This window comes from Zalophus californianus, chromosome 2 (genome assembly GCF_009762305.2).
Source record: "Zalophus californianus isolate mZalCal1 chromosome 2, mZalCal1.pri.v2, whole genome shotgun sequence".
Lineage (NCBI taxonomy): Eukaryota > Metazoa > Chordata > Mammalia > Carnivora > Otariidae > Zalophus > Zalophus californianus.
The window spans coordinates 147402175-147421954 of record NC_045596.1 but is presented as its reverse complement, the minus strand read 5'-3'; the positions used below and the strand labels follow the sequence as shown (position 1 = coordinate 147421954).

The 19780-nt window shown below is 39.2% G+C and overlaps 1 protein-coding gene across 3 annotated transcripts in view; it reads right to left on the bottom strand.

The window, feature by feature from the left end:
- Positions 1-19780, bottom strand: part of GALNT7 (polypeptide N-acetylgalactosaminyltransferase 7) — a 147289-nt gene that overhangs the window by 17647 nt on the left and 109862 nt on the right. For 2 of the 3 annotated variants that reach the window (XM_027599158.2, XM_027599156.2), the window contains exons 3-7: positions 10424-10590; positions 5932-6062; positions 5610-5689; positions 3039-3221; positions 125-242 (exon numbers count right to left, since the gene is read on the bottom strand). In XM_027599158.2, the coding sequence (XP_027454959.1) occupies positions 125-242; positions 3039-3221; positions 5610-5689; positions 5932-6062; positions 10424-10590 (679 nt within the window). Of the gene's footprint in view, positions 1-124; positions 243-3038; positions 3222-3364; positions 3548-5609; positions 5690-5931; positions 6063-10423; positions 10591-19780 lie in introns of all 3 variants that reach the window. The other variant, XM_027599157.2, reaches the window with a different exon arrangement.

The window sequence follows — 19780 nt, the reverse complement described above, 5'->3', positions numbered from 1 at the left end:
GCCATTCTTTATAATTTAGAGAAATGCATTAAACAGTTTTTCCCCCAAAGAAACCAGCCTTATCTGAAAGTCACAAAAGTTGGTAACTACTTAGAGAATTGCATTTGTTTAAATGAAATGTTACCTTGTATGAGATCTCAAAGTTTTCACCACCCCAAATCTGGAGACCTGGATCATAGAGACCCAGTTCAAAGAAGAAGTCTCGTTCAATGGCAAATAACCCACCAGCCATGGCAGGGGACCTAAGTGAAGAAACACTGCAATAACTATTAAAGATAAACCCCCAGTACCCCTTCACCAACAGACAACAGCCCTTTTGGAACACAGTTTAAATAATTCACAGAAGAGACAAAACCGATGGCCAAACATTAAGAAATTACAAAGCCTCCACAAAACAATCTGTTTATAATTTAATGAATTTACTGATTTCTATCTGAAATCCAATTTGCAGTTCATTACAAATTAGAGCATTGAATCATTTTGCCATTAGAGGGCGCCTTAGTTCCTCTGTTGGTTTGAAAATTAAGCCCTGAGAGTGAGTTAAGATAGAATTTTCTCTTTCACTCCTAAAAATACTGAGCCATACAGCCATGGTCTGCTAACTGCTCCTACAATGATTTATGAGTCATTCTAGGATGAGTGCAACCATAGACCATGGAAGTAGTCTGTCATTTTTTAATTTTATAGCTCAGGGGCATGCCAAATAAAGGTGTAAATCATGGCAGAACAGTCACGGTTCATTCAGAGTTTGCAAATGTAGCACAGGAACGACACAGGAGAATTAGACATTAGCTATTTACTGTGTCAGGAGGTAGGAATGCAAGGGGCTTCTTGAATGGAATCTTGAACTGGGTCCTCTTTGGGGACAGACCACTCACCTCTCTAGAGGAAATGCTAGGGGGAATCATTTTCATCCTGTTTCCCACTCCTCCCCACAATTAATGATTAATGTGTCATGATTCCTAAGTAGCCTCCTCCACCTGAGTACCTTCTTCATCATCACACCTAATATTCAATCTGTCACTAATTCCTACTGATTCCACCTTGAAAACTTATCCGGAACCTGTCACTGCTGCTTAGACCAAGCTCCCAGACCAAGCTCCCGTCACTTGCACTGCTATGGCAACACCCTGACCTTGTCTCTTCCTCCATTCTGCCCCCATCCATCTAATGCCACGGCAGGCAGAGCAGGCTCCACGTGGGCCCCGGCGGTGCGCGCCTCTCCTGGCTCCCGACTCTCAGCGGGCTTCCGCCAGCCGAGATCTTCGCGGCTCGCTCACGCCTCCAACACAACAAACGCCCTTCTCTCTCAGGCTGTTTGCTCTCCTGAAATGTTCTTCCTCCCCGTCCGCAGGGCTGACTCCTGGCCTTTCAGGCCTCAGCCTGAAGGACACTTGAAAGGTCGAGGAGGCCGTTTGGGCTCCTCGCGGCTGGATTAGGTTCTCCCTCCCCTAAGCTCCACGTACCCTGTGGTTTGTCTTCGTACCACTTTTGGCAGTTGCTATTCCAGGGTTATTTGTGTAGCGATCTGTTTAATTTCTGTCTCACCCATTATATTCTAAGTGCCAGGAGAGAACACATCTTTGAAAAATTTGTCCCCAGAAAACAATGCCTGGCACATTGTAAGCACTCATTAAATATTTGTTGAGTGGATAAATAATAAATCAAGTAATACTTTCAATATTAAAGGAAATCACACCAAGTGGAAGTCATTCTCTTTATGCCTCTTCTTCTTAAGGTACGCTGCCTGACTTGGTAAGCAGAACTATTGCATTCTTGGTTATTTTCATGGCACATTTATTTAACTGTCATTTACAGTTACTCTGTTGAAACCATGCCTTTTTGATCTTTAAATGTCTTCACACTTAGCTCAGTATATATTTTAAAATGCATCTTACATGAAAACTGTGAGTTATTTAAAGGGAAACCCCCCTGAATTTTTCTAGCCCACTTAAAAAAACTTCCTTTACTAGCCAAGCCCATGGAATTGGCAGAAATATAAATATAATCATTACTCTTTATTTTGTACATCCAGGAGTATTCATTAAATCAAGTAGGTAAGCAGTAAATTCCTGGACTGTTTCGAGAAAGAACTTCAAAGGGAAATTTGGAAAGTGTCAAAAGCTTAAAATTCTATAATTTCCTTATGTTTGCCATCTCAGTATTTTGATATCATGACCCACCCAGATCCCACCAGCATTTGCGTGACATTGGAAACATCTTCCCAAAACAGAGTTCTAGCATTATCAGTGGTATAACAAGGAGAGAGAGACCAAAAGCAGAACCATAAGATCAGAAAAAATTAGACACATTTAGAAGCTATACTAACATAAGACAAAAAAGTTTCATTTGGAGTCACTCTTGAAAGGCAGTAAATGCTTCCATTACATGACCGATAGAGTAGCATAAACTGTTCTATTTGTCCCGTAAGAAGGGACAAAAGCTGATTTTGGAATAAAGTTTCCTTTTAATCAAATGTTCTTCTGAGAAGGAAGTAGTAAAGGATTCTATGTCGTATTTTCCAAAGTCATGTATTTTTATTTACCAGACTTAACCGGTACAAAATCAGTTATTATGAGTTAGCATACAAAACAAAAAGAAGAAAAAGACAAGAAATCTCTTGCTATTTGCCTTTCATTGTTAACACCACAGCCAAGGGATCAAAGTGGACATAAAACTTGGACTGGAAATAATTTATGCATTTTAAATTTACAGAAGGAAATTATGGTCAAAAGAATAAAATTTGATGTCTAGTCTACTAGGACAGGAAGGCAAAGATTTTTTTCACTTGTATTTGAAAGCAATGACATATAACCTCCCCCCAACACCCCCAAAATGGAGTTTGCATTTAGGGAAAAAACAATTACAAAGAAGCAATGTGCATTCAAACCTCGGAAATAATGCAAGGGAAAAAAATCTCTTACAGACTCTGCGACAACATCTATAGTTTTAAAATCAAATATTTTTAGCTTGGCAAGAGGTTAATATGTTAGCAGCAACTAGAGAAAAGAAAAACATGTAAGTGATTTAGTGATTACCGATATGGTTCAGTTTTTGTCTTTCTCATTCTCTTCTCTCGAGGGGTCAGAGGCACCCGTTTCCAGAGCATACTCCAATCCCATGCTCCTCGGGCATACCCATCTTCGTCACCACCCCCTTGGGGTACAATTTCATATGTGTTGCCATTTATGACATCTATAATCGGCACAGTGCAAATGGTTCTGTATTGTGTTGATGATGGCAGCAAAGATGAAATGGAAGGGTATGTATGGACCCACATATTTATACAAGTACATGGGGAAGGGAAAAAAAAAAAGTACTTAGATAGACATTCCACGTAAGAAAATAAAGTAGTAATCTTTACCGATAAGGTTCAGTTTTATGTTTTCTTTTGGCCTTTTCCTTGTGGCTTAGAGGAATACGTTTCCATAGTAAACTCCAGTCCCAGGCCCCTCTGGCAAAACCATCTTCATCCCCACCTTGCTGCGGTTCAATGGAATAATCATTCCCATCTATGTAATCTATTAGAGGTACAGTACATGTAGTTCTGAAACATTTACAGAAAATGAAAAAGCATTTAAGAACCCAAAACTGACTAGTTTAGCATGCCTAACTATATTATCTCTTTTTATTACTGATTTTTTTCTTTTTTTTTTTTTTTTTTGTATTACGGGACTTTAATACCTAATGGGAAACTGAAGTAAATGAATGTCTTTAAAAGTCAAGGAGCCCTTTTTTTGTAAGGGAAAAACACAGGAGACCATTCCCTTGGCTTACAGACAAATGTCAGGGACAAAGCCATGTCCTTGAACTTAACAATGCTTTCTCATTTTTACTTTGGTCCTATAGGCAACTTTCTCTTGGTAATTTTGTGTTACCTACAAGACTTTCCTGCCTGTTATTTTCCCTCCTCATTCCTCCATTAAATAAAAATGAGTATGAATGTGAGTGTGAATGTGTGTATCTGAGTGTGAACGTGAGTGTGACCGTGTGTGAGCGAGTGCGTGTGTGTGTGTGTATGGAAATAATACCCACTATATTTTTAGCAGTTCTCCCAACTCTTTGTTGCTTTCTATTCCTTTGGAAAAAGTTATTATGAAAATCTGTTTCTATTCCTTTACTTGATCTTCTTTTCCTGCTCCTTTTATTGCAATAAACAGCTTTCATTGCAAAAAAAAAAAAAAAAAGTATTGTATTGTATTCCTGCTTTTTTTTTTAAAGAGAAAAAAAAAATCCCTCAAAACCTGCTGAAGAATTTTAGTGGTCTGAGAACTCAAAGCAAAAAAATACCTCGTATTTGGGCTTCATAAAATGCTAGTCCTATATGACCAATTAGGTGTAGGAGCAACTCTGCAAAGATAATTTGGCACCCAGCTTGTTTTAATGCTCATCTTATCAGACAGGATTTTAAGATGCATTTCCTGAAATAGAGACTGCAGCTTTTCATAACCATGTTAAGGTGCTTTTTAGATGTTTTAGAAGCCAAGGAGAAGAGAAAAACCTACAGGGCATAGAATTCTGATGTGGCGGACGTGGATTTGAGACAGGTACTTTATTCTCCGCAGACTGTGGATTCCCAGGGGACAGTGAGGGTGGGAGGTGTCACTGTGGGGTATATGTGGGAGCGCCACAGGACCCTGCAGGAAACCACTTCTTCGCTGCGCCTGAAGACTACTAGTTTTCACCTGGAGAGCCGATGGTGTGTTATCTTTCTTCACTTCTCATGATTCTCAGATTTCTAAACAAATAGTGTAAAGTGTCCCAGAGAGATCTCGGTTTGATAGTTTATTAGCTGTTTGAATCAGGGCAAATCAATTAATTTCTCTAGGCTTCAATATCCTCTTCAGCACAATGGAGCTAATATCTATTTTGCAGGGCTGCTGTGAGGACTAAATCAGCATGTGAGAAATGTTTATGATAGGCCGTCATACTAAATCCTCTGATGATTAAATCCCCCAAAGTTCGCCCTTTGATGCATATTATTCACCACAGGGACAGGTTTTTTTTTTCCCCTTGATTCCAAAATAGTCAATATTCTGCACTAAAAGCAGGGAAGGCTTCTGGAACTAGGAGACGGATGCTGCCTTCTAGTGTTCAGACACTTCTGTAAAACAAAATGGCGACTGACACATTTCCATGGAATAGTTGTCTATTTCTAAACTTTAAAGTTTCTATAGGAACCCAAAGTCTTGACATGCGTCACAGCTGGTCTGAAGTAATAATTCCAAAGGGCATGAAAAACCAAAACCAATAGGTATAATTTCAGAGTGTGCGCCTTCAAGTCTTTGGAACCGTTACCACAGTGTAGATGGCGCAATTAAGGTTACTCTTCGAGAAAGCTTCTGGAGCTAGAGGATATCTGTTCAATAACCCGACCACAAGACCATTCTTGGGTGAGACCCCCTCAGCTTATCCCAAATGCCTGACTGCCTGCGTCTGAATCAGCCCCAAGGATCAGCCTGCCCCCGACCCCGGGAAACAAGTTGAAGGATCACACTTAAAACACAATGCTTGAAGCGCTGAATGGAACTGGAATCAGGAGAATGAGATATTATTTGTCCTTCTAGGACTTTTCACCCAGGAAAGAAAAGAAAGCAAGGTAATGTTACCTGTCCTTGGAAATGGGGGCTACAAGTGGTGCATACCAGTTAACGGCCACCTCACAGTGGGCATCAAGGTATATCAAAACCTTAAAGAAAAGAGGCAGGGTGAAAGAACAATCCTCATATATGGCACATCATATAGCACACACAATTTAAAATTAGACACTAATATAAATCAGCATGAGAGTCCATTCTGATATATGAGTTATCTGTTTAATCAGCCAGCATTTTCAATTAAAAAAAAATCTGAAGGGTACTTAAAAACCGCTATGATCGTTTAGTTACCAAATCCAAGCTGCTGACATGGTAAATATCCAATGTTTCCTACCTGTCCAAGTTTGGCCTTCTGGGCACCAATACTTCGTGCTTGAATCAAACCTTCTCTTCTCTCATTTCGAAATACCTTCACTAAGCCATTCCACAGCTTAATATAGTCATCTAGTTTTCCTTTTAAGTGTTCTATGAATAAAAAAATTCAGTCAACATTATAAATTATATTTACGTCTATGAACCAGTTAGACTATTACTTTTCTCAAGAAACAGGAATGGGCAACAGGTCCTTTGGGCAGTCAACTTGAAACAAACAGACTGAATGTTTGCAGGGAAATCAGGTAGTATAAATTATTTCAGTTGATTTTTGAGCTTAATATGCCTACAGAGAACTAGTTAGCCTAAGAGTTATCAAAGATCTCTCCAAACATTAAATATATGATGACTAGGCCAGCTGACATGAAAACTTTTAAAAAAAAAATCCACATTTTAAATGTCATATCTAAAAGCTTTAAGGCAAACATTTTGTTTGCTTTGGCAGAAGTAATGGCTCCAGATTTCTGAAGATACACTCACTATAAATAACATTGTGTGACTTTATTAGAGTCTACATAAGGTATAGGTTAACATTTGTTTCTGGGCCATCTTCCTCCAGCTATGATCAGTGTTGAAGGTTGCAGTCTTGGTGTTATAAATATAGTTCCCATCAAGTTGGCAAATAATAATCAAAGGATCCAATTTTCTCCAATTTTGGGTATTAACAAGTATGTGTGTGTGTGTGTGTGTGTGTGTGTGCGCGCGTGTGTGTGTGTAATATGCATATGTAAATATTTAAATGTAATATTTAGATATAATGAATAAATATACATGTATATATTTGAGATCTGGTGAGGGAAACTGTTATAAAAACAAGACACATTTGCCAAAGTTTCCACCTTGGTTTTCCAGTTGCTAGAGTATAGTTTTTATTTGTGTCACTATGAGCCCTTGAAATGGGCCCATCATAGCCACAACTAGCTCTTGGATCTCTAAAGATGTTTCTTGGAGACACAATTATTTTTAAGTTGTTTAAAATTCTGGACCATGAATACATACAACAACAACAAAGAAGCTATATTTATTTATTTTTGAAGATTTATTTATTTATTTGAGAGCGACTGAGTGAGAGAGAGCACATACGAGGCGGGAGGGAGGGGAGTGGTGGGGGGAGAGAAGCAGACTCCACCCTGAGCACAGAGCCCAATGTGGGGCTTGATCCCAGGGCCCCAAGATCGTGACCTGAGCCGAAACCAAGAGTCGGAAGCTTAACCGACTGCGCCACCCAGGTGCCCCAGAAGCTATATTTCGTGATGTGCTGCTGGTTAAATGGTCAAATCAGGCTGTACACTTAATACTTGACTCATTTTTAGGGAGCTTATAATTAGAAATATACCTACACATAGGTATTCAGAATTGAGAAGAAAAAAAATTTACCTTTTTCTATTTTGGCATCCAGTTTTAATGAGTATTATAAATAAAATTCTCCTGCTGAATTATATTTTTTCCCAGAGAAATCTAGGTACTTTTCCCTTCAATTTAAGTAATTTTTTTTAAATCTTACCTTATTTTTTTCAGCTTAGTAATGATCCTAAATTACTTTAAGATTTTATTTATTTATTTGAGAGAGAGAGAGAGAGAGAGAGTCGGGGGAGAGGCAGAGGGAGAGAAGAGAGAGAATCTCCAGCTGACTCCCTGCTGACAGGGAGCCTGACACAGAGCTTGATCTCACGACTCTGAGATCACCACCCCAGCCGAAATCATGAGTCAGACGCTCAATCGACTGAGCCACCCAGGTGCCCCAATCCTAAATTACTTTTTAAAAAGCCTTTCCGAATTCCATTCTGGGGCTCTTCTGGCTATGCAATCTATATAAATCTAAAATAAATTACTATGGCCAGAAATGAGTTCTTCAAATTTAGATTCCTAGTTCAGGTGGCCCAAAAGATCAGTTGGTCAATCAAATGACTTCTGGCTTCTTTGGGATCCTGCACTGTGGTAGACTTCAAGAACGTTCAAAAGATTCACCTCTCCTTGGGGAATAATTATTCTCTCCAACCCACTGAGGGCAGGCCAGACCATGTACCTCACCACAGTCAGTGAGATGGGGACAAAATGATGTAAGGCACTTGTGAGCAGAAGTGTTAAAATCCCACTAGTGCTTCACCATTAGTTCTTCCTCTGCACGAGGCAGGCAATGTCTGAGATCAGGCTGCCCTGCCGTGGAGAAGTGGGGCAGAGCCAGGGCTGACCCACAGAAAACACGATATAACCCTTTGTGGTTATAAGCCACTGAGAGTATGGAGTCCCATTTTACCTTGGCCCCACTTAGCCTCAAGCTGGCTGATGTATGCGCATGGAGGAGTGTGCTCTATTTAAAGGCCCCACACCTTGTGTAGAGAAGACACTGCATTTTCCAGAAACCCAAGTGTTAAGCGCAGCCAGCTTCCTTTGCAAGGCATTATATTAGTAAAGTATTTTGTCACTAAAAGAAAAATTATAACTCACACTTTTACTTTCTGTATACATTGGGGAAAGAACGAACCAAGTTTTCACTCACGGGACAGGACTGACAAATTTTAAGCTTGTTTTAAAATTTAAAAGCTAAAGACCTTCTGTACTTCCGTTCAAGAGTAACCCCAACAAATGCTTCTCTGTACTCTCAAAGCTAAGCAGGCCCTGTACTTGATTGCTATTAAAATGTGTTATAAGAGGCTGAATATTAGAGGTTTGTAACAACAGAAACACTGATCACAAAAAAATTAAGGTAAAATGGATAGAAAACCAAAGTCTAAAATTTTGTGCTCCTTTTCTGAAGCCAAGCAGTTATTTTAGGGTGGGAAACACATTTTAGTGTATTTTCACTTATTTTTTAAGGATATGCTAAGCTTCTCCTTGTATTAATAACATAGGGCTTCTTAAAAGCAGCATAATCACATACGTGAGATTTCTTAGTTATTTTTGTAGATGTAGGTTTTCCTAAATCTAAAATATTGTCGGTACCAACAGTAGCACTTTAAAACTTATTTTCAAATATTTATCTTGAGATAGGAACAGAATTCTTAATGAAAACACTCCTGTCATAGAAAATTGCAACCAAGATGAGATGTATACGTGAAAGGGCATTTGATAGGACTAAAAAGTTTAAAGTTTACATTCTTTAGTGTAATTAAAAGTGATTAGTTGAAAAAAGTGATTAGTTGTACAAAGATGAGGGGGAAAGGAAATCGGCCATATTTCTATTTCTTCTCTGTGTGAACATATGTATACAAGAGCAAGATTCTGGTCATGTCCTTGCCAAAGCAGCAGAGGTTTATCTAGACTGCAAGAGTTACAAATTAAGTTTTGGAGAAAGCGTCTGTAAAGCTCTTCTGAATGGTATTTTCATGCTACCCACGTTCTGTATGCACCTCTAACATATTCAGTGGCATCACTACTTGTACACAAAAATTCTCTGCAAAACTTACTTGCCAAAAAGCAAATATCCTGCTGTTAGTGAGTAGCCTGAGCTCTTCAGTCAATTTTCAAAGAATTCAACTCAGTTTTATGACAAGTAAAGAAGAGTAAGTAAATATCCAGTCTGGGTTTCGGCAGCACAATTACATTTTTTTTTTTTTTTGGACAATTACATTTTTTACTTAGCGTGCTGACCTGGGGTCCGAACTATAGCATTGTCTACCTTCTAATACCTGTGCTGTTAAGAAGAGAATGGCCAGCTACAATAATGGATCTGCTTAAAGGGAAAAAATGTTAATCTAAAAAACCCACTTATCTGGAAAACCACTGCTCAATCTCTCTCTTGCCAAATTGAACCAAGGCTAACCAATACCTCCCTAAATGCTATAATAGCTGGCTCCTTAAAAAGAATAAAAAATAACACACAATTTCCTTTTATTCAACATACTAAATCAAATATAGAACAAAATAAGCTTCAGTAAATACTTTCTATTATAAATAACAATGGTCATGGTTTCTGGTGAAATTCAATATTTGCATCATTGTTCAAGTGCAAAATACAGGCTATTAAACAGGTATTATGGATCTCACTTTGACAGTCATGGATGGAGCATCACGTGGCATTATAATATACACACAATTGCACCTTTTCAGTCTTTCAATAAATTATCTCCATGACCAAATTTTTATAAAATCCAAGACCCAGAGAATTGGTATAGTGTAAGATGGTAGGTAGTTAAATACACAGATTTATGAGCCTGGAGATTTGGATCCATCTGTTAACTACTATCTCTGTGGCGTTTGGCAAGTTACTTAACATGTCTGAGCCTCATGTGTAAAATAAAGATAATAACAACATCCATCTCAAGGATTATTGTCAGGATTAAACAAAACAATTCATATACAATGCTTGGCACAGTGCCAACTTGCTAATAATAGATGCTATCGATAGATGCTAATTATTAATTTTTAAAGCTAATTATTTTAAAATTACATTCTGTAATTGTTCATAATTAACTTATTTCATAGACAAAATGTCAATTTTCCATAGTCATTACCTTTATTACTGAAATCATCAATTAACACAATTTCTGCTAAATATTTCCTTGGAGTCCTTTTAATTACACTGTGGACTGTTCTCATGAGGGTTGACCATCCTTCGTTATGGAAGACAATGACAACACTGGAAGTGAGCAGGTTTTCATCATAATGCCAATACTTGCATCTGCAAAAGGAAAATTTCACCGTATTTATTTAGAGGTAATCTGTAATGCGGGGTTTCAAACTTACTATGATTATGTTTTCTGACTGGATTAAATATTATTGACTTAACCAACGTAGGTGAATGAAACACAACCTCTCATGTCTTAACAGAAACACAAAACAGAAGAGAGAAGCTGCTAAGAGATGCAGTGACTCGACAGAACTCCTTTCTAACCAACTGGCACTTGCTGTGTGGATAAAGAGAATTAATTTATAAATATATGCTTCCCAGCTGGGGATGCTTAAGATATTATTTACAGCTATCAGGGCTGGGTTATTTTTTTCCATGACTTAGATCTCGGTTTATTTTCCTTTTTAAAACTTGAGTTTCTAGTGCAAAGGATTTATTTCACTTGCTGTGTATAAACCACTATGTAGCTGTGTTTGAAAGCTGTATTGTTCTAATACGGTTAAAACATTAAGAAAAAAAAAAACTAAATAGGCTGACCTGTGGCATATAGCAGACATTAAAAAATTAACTGTTGAATGAATCTTAAAGGTTCTAGTAATGTTTAGTTATTAGATTAGCTAAAGGACATTTAGCTATTTTATTTTATTGTTTTGTTTTTATTTTTTCTAATTTAAATTCAATTAGCTAACATATAGTACATCATTAGTTTCTGATGTAGTGTTCAATGATTCATTAGTTGCCTGTAACACCCAGTGTTCATCTCATCACGTGCCCTCCTTAAGGCCCATCACCCAGTTACCCCATCCCTCTACCCATCTCCCCTCCACAACCCTCAGTTTGTCTCCCTGGGGTCAAGAGTCTCTCATGGTTTGTCTCCCTCTCTGATTTTTTCCCATTCAGTTTTTCCTCCCTTCCCCTATGATCCTCTTTGCTATTTCATATATTCCACATAAGAGTGAAACCATAGGTAATTGTCTTTCTCTGCTTGACCTATTTTACTTAGCATAATACCCTCCAGTTCCATCCATGTTGATGTAAATGGTGGGTATTCATCCTTTCTGATGTCTAAGTGATATTCCATTGTTTATATGAACCACATCTTCTTTATCCATTCATTTGTTGAAGGGCATCTTGGCTCCTTCCACTGTTTGGCTATTGTGGACATTGCTGCTATGAACATTGGGGTGCATGTTCCCCTTCTTTTCATTACATCTGTATCTTTGGGGTAAATGCCTAGAAGTGCAATTGCTGGGTCGTGGGGGGTAGCTGTATTTTTAACTCCATACTGTTTTCCAGAGTGGCTGGACCAGCCTGCATTCCCACCAACAGTGTAGGAGGGTTCCCCTTTCTCCACATCTTTGCCAACATCTGTCGTTTCCTGCCTTGTTAATTTTAGCCATTCTAACTGGTGTAAGGTGGTATCTCATTGTGGTATTGATTTGTATTTCCTTGATGACAAGTGATGTGTAGCATTTTTTCATGTATCTACACAAATTATTTGAAACAACTGTAGTAGGAATAAAGTTTTCTAATTGAAAGAAAACTCCAAACAGGGCCTGATAAATACTCAAGGAGCCAGGGAAGAGTCAATGAGTTTCACAAAATAGCTCTATATTATATAGATATATATATGTGTGTATATATTCATGCACATTTATATTTGTTTGTTTGTTTAACCCCAAAGTTTTTCTTGAAGTAAATAAACTTCTTTCCAAGATTAAATTTCAAGCCATAAGAGCAGTAATTAACATTATCAGCTTGATAACCTATCCCAGCATTTAGAATAGTAACCGTTATTTAAACTGGGGCCCGACCCAATATAGATGGAAACAGCTTTTCCTTCAGGTGTTTATCTTCCTCTCAAAATTGTTCTAAATTGTCTATGTTCTTAGAGGTTTCTGTAGAAATGCAGACTGAATCTGGTAATCCATTTAAGTCTTATTTCCTATATCTGCATTTTCTCATTAAACAAGTATTAATTACCTATTATGCCCATGCTCTAAGCTAGGCCCTACAGCTATAGCATCGAGGGGTCAGCATGGTCTCTGCCCTTATGAAGCCATGGTCCTACTGGGGAATCAAGACACAAAGCTAATATCTGTATTTTCCCTGAATGTGTCGGTGCAAAAACCAGGGTATATATGACGGGTGGACCTAACCTAGCCTCAAGACATATGGTCAGGGAGGCCTCCTGGAGCAAGTGATTTGAGGGTGAGACCAGAAAGATGACAAAAAAAAACAAAGTACTGAGCCTCGAGAAGTGGGAAGAGAGTGGGGAGGAAAAGAAAAGCGCAAGAATGAATCATGTGCATATGATGCATATATTATGAGAACTTGGAAGATCTATATCTTTAATTAATTAAAATATGAAAAATAAATATAAGTTAAAGAGGAAAAGTTACAAAGAAGGGCATTTGCAGTATAACAAATATCATCTACTTATTATGTGCCAGGCACTAGACTACATGCTTTACTTTTATTAACTTATTTAATCTCCCAATACCACTATGAGGTTAGTACTATAAATGTCCCCATTTTACAGACGAGGGGACTAAGACTCAGAGAGAAATGATTTGCCTAAGATTATACAGCTAGGAAGTAACGAAGGCAGGAAATAAACCTAGGCTATCTTGAATTTATAAGAAATCTTGTTAAACATTAAACAAATGAAAAAGAAAAAATACTAGCTATACCTGTGTATGAATGGCTAAGAACTGACCTAAGATCTAAGAATTGAGGATGAAACTGAATATCATTTCCATACAAGCACCCATGGAGCATACTGTTATGTGATGGGAACCCTCTTCCTTCCCCTTTGCAGCCAGGAGACGGCCCCAGGAATGGGGAAGGAGTGGTGAGGTGTGGCACCCTCTAGCAACAAATTAAACCAAAAGGGTTTTCTAGTGTAATCCAAAGTTGAGATGGGCCAATGCTCTTTCAGAACAACAAGGTAAAAAATACAGCAATGAAAGAATGCATATCTTGAAAGATGTGGTGAATGTTTCTGGAGAAAAACCAACCTGGGCACATAGGTTTAATTTAATTTAATTTTTAAAAAAGATTTTATTTATTTATTTGAGAGAGAGAGAGAGAGCACAAGCAGTGGGGAGGCGCAGAGGGAGAGGGAGAAGCACACTCCCTGCTGAGCGGGGAACCTGATGCCAGGCTCGATCCTAGGAACCCGGGATCGTGACTTGAGCCAAAGGCAGACGCTTAGCCGACTGAGCCACCCAAGCACCCCACAGGTTTAATTTTAGATGGGTAGGGATAACAGTCCCCCAAAACAAACTCTAACCCTGATGGAGACTCAGGCAACCTTTTTTTTCCTCTGGGTATAACCACCAGGCTTAAAGCAGCAGAACCGGATAGCACAGAGAGCAATTTTGATTTATAACAGACACCAGAATTGGTGAAAATATTTAAGACATGGTAGGACATTTGGGACTTGCTGATTTCTAAGGCAAAAGATGACAACTTGGGGGATGCCAGGGTGTCTCAGTTAGATGTCCAACTCTTGATTTCAGCTCAGGTGGGGATCTCAGGGTCATGGGACTGAGCCCCATGTCAGGCTCCGTGATCAGCGTGGAGTCAGCTTCAGATTCTCTCTCTCTCTCTCTCTCTCTCTCCCCCTCTGCCCCTCCCCCTGCTTGTGCTTGCTCTCTCTCTAAAATAAACAAACAAACAAATAAATAAAATCTTTTAAAAAAAGATGACAACTTGGGGAAACAAGCAGACAGTGGCTTTGAATGGGAGAGAAAGGAGCTGAAAACACAGAGGGACTGAAGGGGAGTGGGGAGAGGTAGAGTGGAGACTGTTTAAAGGTCTGGGCATGCTACCTTGCCTTCTTCCAGAGGACAAGAGAGTTGGAATAGAGTGTGTTGTCTCATCTTTTCATCCCCTCTTGCCTACGTACAGTTTGGAAATAACTCCAAAGATGTAAATTAGATTGTGCGCCAGTTAACAACTCGTGGTGTATATTTTTCCTGTTTGTCTCAAAAATGACAAAAGCAATATACAACTTGTATGATAAAGCAGTTTATTAAGGCGAAAGTTCCCTCCTTTACCTCTCCCCATCTACGTCAAATCTCACCTCTTAGGGGAAATTATTGTTAAGAGTTGGATGTTTATTTATTTTTTAAATTTTCTTATACTCATGCAGACATATAAATGTATGTGTGTGTATATATATACACACACACACACACAAGATATATTCAGATGAGTATGTATAAATTCTTCTTCCATATGAGTATGTACAGATTTATCTTATTATCTAACTCTTTTTAACTATTGCATCATATGCCATAGTATGGCTGGTCCATAACTTACTTAACCATTTCCTTATTGATGGACATTTTAGTTGACTCTAAAAATAATGTTATAATGATCATCCTTATGCACACATCTCTATGCTTTTGTGTAGGCACCTTTCCTATAAAATGCTCAAGGCTGTATGCTCATTAAGGATGCGAGTCTCATCTATTTTGCTCACCACAATCTAGCACGTAATAGCTGCTCCATAAATATTTATTGAATTGCTCTGGGGATATTTTTGGAAGACCTCTTGATGCATTCTCTTTTCTCAGTAATGTCCACCCTCCAAACTACAACCCTTCTATCTTGAGGTACCCTCAAGAACAAGCCTATATGGCAGGTGGAGGAGGGGACATTCCTCTTCCACAGAAAGATGAAGGAAAAACATCTCTAACGGGGAGGGGTAGAAAATCTGGAGGGAACAAGATGGGAATGAAAGCAGATAGAGAGAGGGACGTGTGCCTGGCCTCCAGTTCTGAACTTGAACAGGAGATCACCCAGCAGGGTGTGGCTGGAGCACAGAACAGAAATAATGTTGAGGTGTACTCAGGCAGAGAGGGTTAAAGACGATTTCCTTTCCCACCTCTTCTTTGCAGTCTCCTTTGGCTCTAGGATGGAACCAGAGAGCTTAGTATTGCCACATGCTTTCAGTGGGAACATAGAAGGCAGCTGAGCGTTAAGATCTAGGGGCCTGCCAGGAGTCACCAGGGGAAGGGGTAAGATGATATGCAGCAAAGCTACAGGGTAGAAGCCTTAAGCCAGGGACTGGCCCTCAGGGTTCAGGGGATCCACAGTACCAGTGAAAGACAAAGCGGAGAGGAGTCCCCGGAGGGGGCAGGTGTGAAGAGGGACCATCTGTCCCAAGGGCAGCCAGAGAAATGACGAGAAGTTCCTGCAGCAGGGTTCCTTCAGCAGCAAATGAAAAGAGGTCAATACACCTGAGAAGACAGGAGGAGGCAGCAGAGACGGAGGGTAAGCAGTCCAGAACTGCCCACAACACCTCAAGAATGCAAGACCCTACTATCACCTGGATGCTGACAGAAGAAAGGAAGGGAAGGGACGAGACACTGTGGAGAAGAGCGAGCCCAGAGAGGGAGTCTAAACCTCAGGCTGATTGGACCCTAGCCCAAAGGAAACCTTTATGCCAATGCAGACTGAGTTCCCTTTAATTACTAGCTTTCATTTGCCACCATCAGCCTGAATGCAGGTTCACGAGAAAGTTTAGCTCTTTGGCAGCTTCTCTGATTTTCCATTGTGAGATGAGTCCATTGGGTGGAGCATACAGAAATAGAGCTCATAATATACGTAAGCCTTAGTATTGAAAGAAGCACCCAAGATACTGAGGTAAAACCCCCTCTTTTGCATCATTTCTCTCACTTTACTGGTGTAGAATTTATAGTAAGTTCGAATGAGAAGGAAGGCCAGCTGAACCAAGAATGCCACATTTAAATGGATGGGTTTTGTTACAGACTTTTGACCAACTTCTGCTCTCTGGAGCTTCATTTTCCAAATGAGCTTATAAATCCTCTAACGTCAAGGATAAATTAAGGTTGTAAATATTCACATTCAGATTATAGGTTTGCAATGATTAAAGCTATAGTTATTCTTAAAGTCCTTTAACAGAGTATTCTCACAGTGGCCATGTGGGCAGGTGCTGGAGATCAGAAGAAAGGATGGGAATAAAAATTCTCATGGTGACTTTTCTATGACTTAAAAAAGTAGATTTCAAAACCAAAAATGAAATGCTCTGTATTATTTATTTGTATTCTCTCTGTACCAGCTATGTTTTTTTTTTAAGATTTTATTTATTTATTTGACAGAGAGAGACACAGTGAGAGAGGGAACACAAGCAGGGGGAGTGGGAGAGGGAGAATCAGGCTTCCTGCAGAGCACAGGGAGACTGATGCGGGGCTCGATCCCAGGACTCTGGGATCATGACCTAAGCCGAAGGCAGACGCTTAATGACTGAGCCACCCAGGCGCCCCATGTACCAGCTATGTTTTTAAGATCTGTAGCTCGATATATTGACTTGTTGTATTTAAACTTTATCAATAAATAATATCTAATTCAACAGACTATGGAAAACATAACATTTTTATGCTGCCAACCCCTGCAATCCATATATACTATCATTAATCTATGGTAGTGTGTGTGTGTGTGTGTGTGTGTGTGTGTGTGTGTGTGTACACACACACACATGCACATGCTTTTTTAGGCATGGGAAACAAATCCTCAATTTGGGGAACACTTTTTTTTAACTATCTACTTTTATTTTTAAATAAATTAGGAATCTTTCCTGTCCCCATCTAAAACCTTTTTTGCTCATTCCCATGATAAAAGTAGAAAACTGTTTATGATTTACATGAAACAGCGCTGAAACCCAATGGCTAAATAAATTAGTAATGTAGAATATAAAATTTAACTTAGCATTCAGAAACCAATATACATTTTCAATGAAAGGAGAATTATCACCGTTAAACCAAATCGCTCAAGCTCAACAGACTGGGCGGTGGGGGGGGGGGGAGTTGATTTTACCCAAGTATTTAGGTTCTACGAACTTTGATTGGAATGACACAAAGTAGGCTCCTTGAGAACATGCTATGGTAGATTGTATTCCTTACAGTTCATTACACATACTGAAAGAACCTAAGCGTCAAAGAAATTTATAAATTAAGTTTCCTGATCACCATTCTCTGGATATGCTCCTTTCCATCAGTGTCTTCCCAGAAAAGCTTTCTATAATCCAGATGTGGACTTGCTAACATAAACGTGCAATATTACAGCCCTTACTCTGGATACAATTCCTTTACAAATACAATTTAAAATTACATTGGCACTGGATATATTTTCTGCAACCATTTCTTACTGCTAGCTCACAAACCCCTACAACTTTTATCCCCTAATTAGCATTAAGCCTTAGTGTTTTTCATTCTGTGTTTTTGCAGTTGAACTCCACATAAAATACTGTGTTTATACCTATTGCATTTTACATTTTTGGCTTGGGTGCATGCTCCAGCAGGTCCTGCTCTTTTTGATGATTTTGTCAATTGGTGTTATAACCATCCCTCCTTCTATGCTGAAGATTGGATTAGTAGGATTTCTATCTCTGTATCCACTGTTCATATGGATGAACATGAGAAGGTCAAATATAGTGCTTGAAAGCTTCTAATCCTTGAGAGGCTGCTATCACTCCACTCATCAATTTCATCTAACTGCACCATCTTTCATACTACATTTCTTTACCTAGTCCACAGGGATCTGAAAACTTTACTCAGATATCCAGCTAAATCAAGATGAATTAGGTATCACACAGTCTCCTGGTCCACTAGTGTAAACTCTTTTTTTTTTTTTTAAGATACAGTTACTAGTTAGACTCCTCTTCATAGACCCAAGCTGGTACCTAGTGAAGGTGACTTTTTAAGTATGCATAAGTGATCTTTCCAAGGATCTTTTTTTTTTTTTAAAGATTTTATTTATTTACTTGACAGAGAGAGACACAGCGAGAGAGGGAACACAAGCAGGGGGGAGTGGGAGAGGGAGAAGCAGGCTTCCCGCGGAGCAGGGAGCCCGATGTGGGGCTCAATCCCAGGACTCTGGGACCATGACCTGAGCCAAAGGCAGGCGCTTAATGACTGAGCCACCCAGGCGCCCCTCTTTCCTAGGATCTTAACAGTAGCACATCAGTGTCAAGTTTCCAGAACCAAACTTTCTCTCTCCTCTTTGGAAAATGTAAGGCACTGTTTTCCCACCGACGGCTTCTTGCAATCTCTCTTCTTCTTCACAATACCTCTGGATTATTGACAACACTTCCTCTCAAACTCATCAGCTAAGTTCCTCAGTATCTGGTGCCGTAATAGATGTTATTTATGTAATAATTTATTAAAGATTTATTTATTTTAGAGAGCGAGAGAGTGCACTTGAGCGAGCAGGGGGAGGGGCAGAGGGAGAGAGAATATTAAGCAGACTCCCCGCTGAACACGGAGTTCAACACGGGCTCAAATCCCACAACCCTGAGATCATGACCTGAGCTGAAATCAAGAGTCGGACACTTAACTGACTGGGCCACCCAGGCGTCCCTATAAGAGGCTATAAAAGCCTCAACAAATTAATGTATTTAGGTGCTTCCTTATTCCATGCTCATTATATTGGAATTTAATTCCCTCTTTAACATGTTATAAAACTTTCAGTATGGAGGTCACTCCTGCATCTAAGAAAGAAACAAAAGAGTACGCACATGTCTGTTTTGTCTCATATGCAAAACCACATAATATGCCCTAATAATCTGCCTACTCTTGTTTTTTCTTTGTTTTACTCCAAACAGATTTTTAAAATGATTTTTCTTTGGTTATCTTTGGCAGACACCACTGGGGATGCATGTCTGGAATGTGTCCTGCTTCTCTGAAAGCTGCCCATCACTCACAGTCCTGCCCAAGGTGCACTTCTCTAAGAGTCTCCCTAAATACCAGTTACTGAGTAGAAGTCATCCTGGCCCAGGAGTGAACACTTGCCCAAGTTGGGCCAAAGGCCCCTTCCCTGAACTTCGAGCTTCTGAGATTCTAGTTGGTTTCCACTAAGCTCTTGAATGATCTTGCAAGGCATGGGCTAAGGAGCTATTTTCATGGAGAAGCAGAGAAAGAGAGAAGTAGAGATGAGAGTCTATGAACCACAGAAAGAAAGAGCATATGACTTTGGTTCTCAACTTTTCATTTCCTGGTTCAGTCAAGTATATTTCCCGACCTTAGGTTTCATGAGATATTCCTACATCCTTTCAGTTAATTGCTTGCCACCCCCCACTTCCACCTTTTTTCTTTTTGTTTTTAAGCTTAAGTTGTTGAGTAGAATCGTTCCTGGCAAATAATCCAAGTTTAACATGCAACTCTTGGTATTTTGGTAAACTTTAGTTCATTATGTATATGTCTTCACAGAA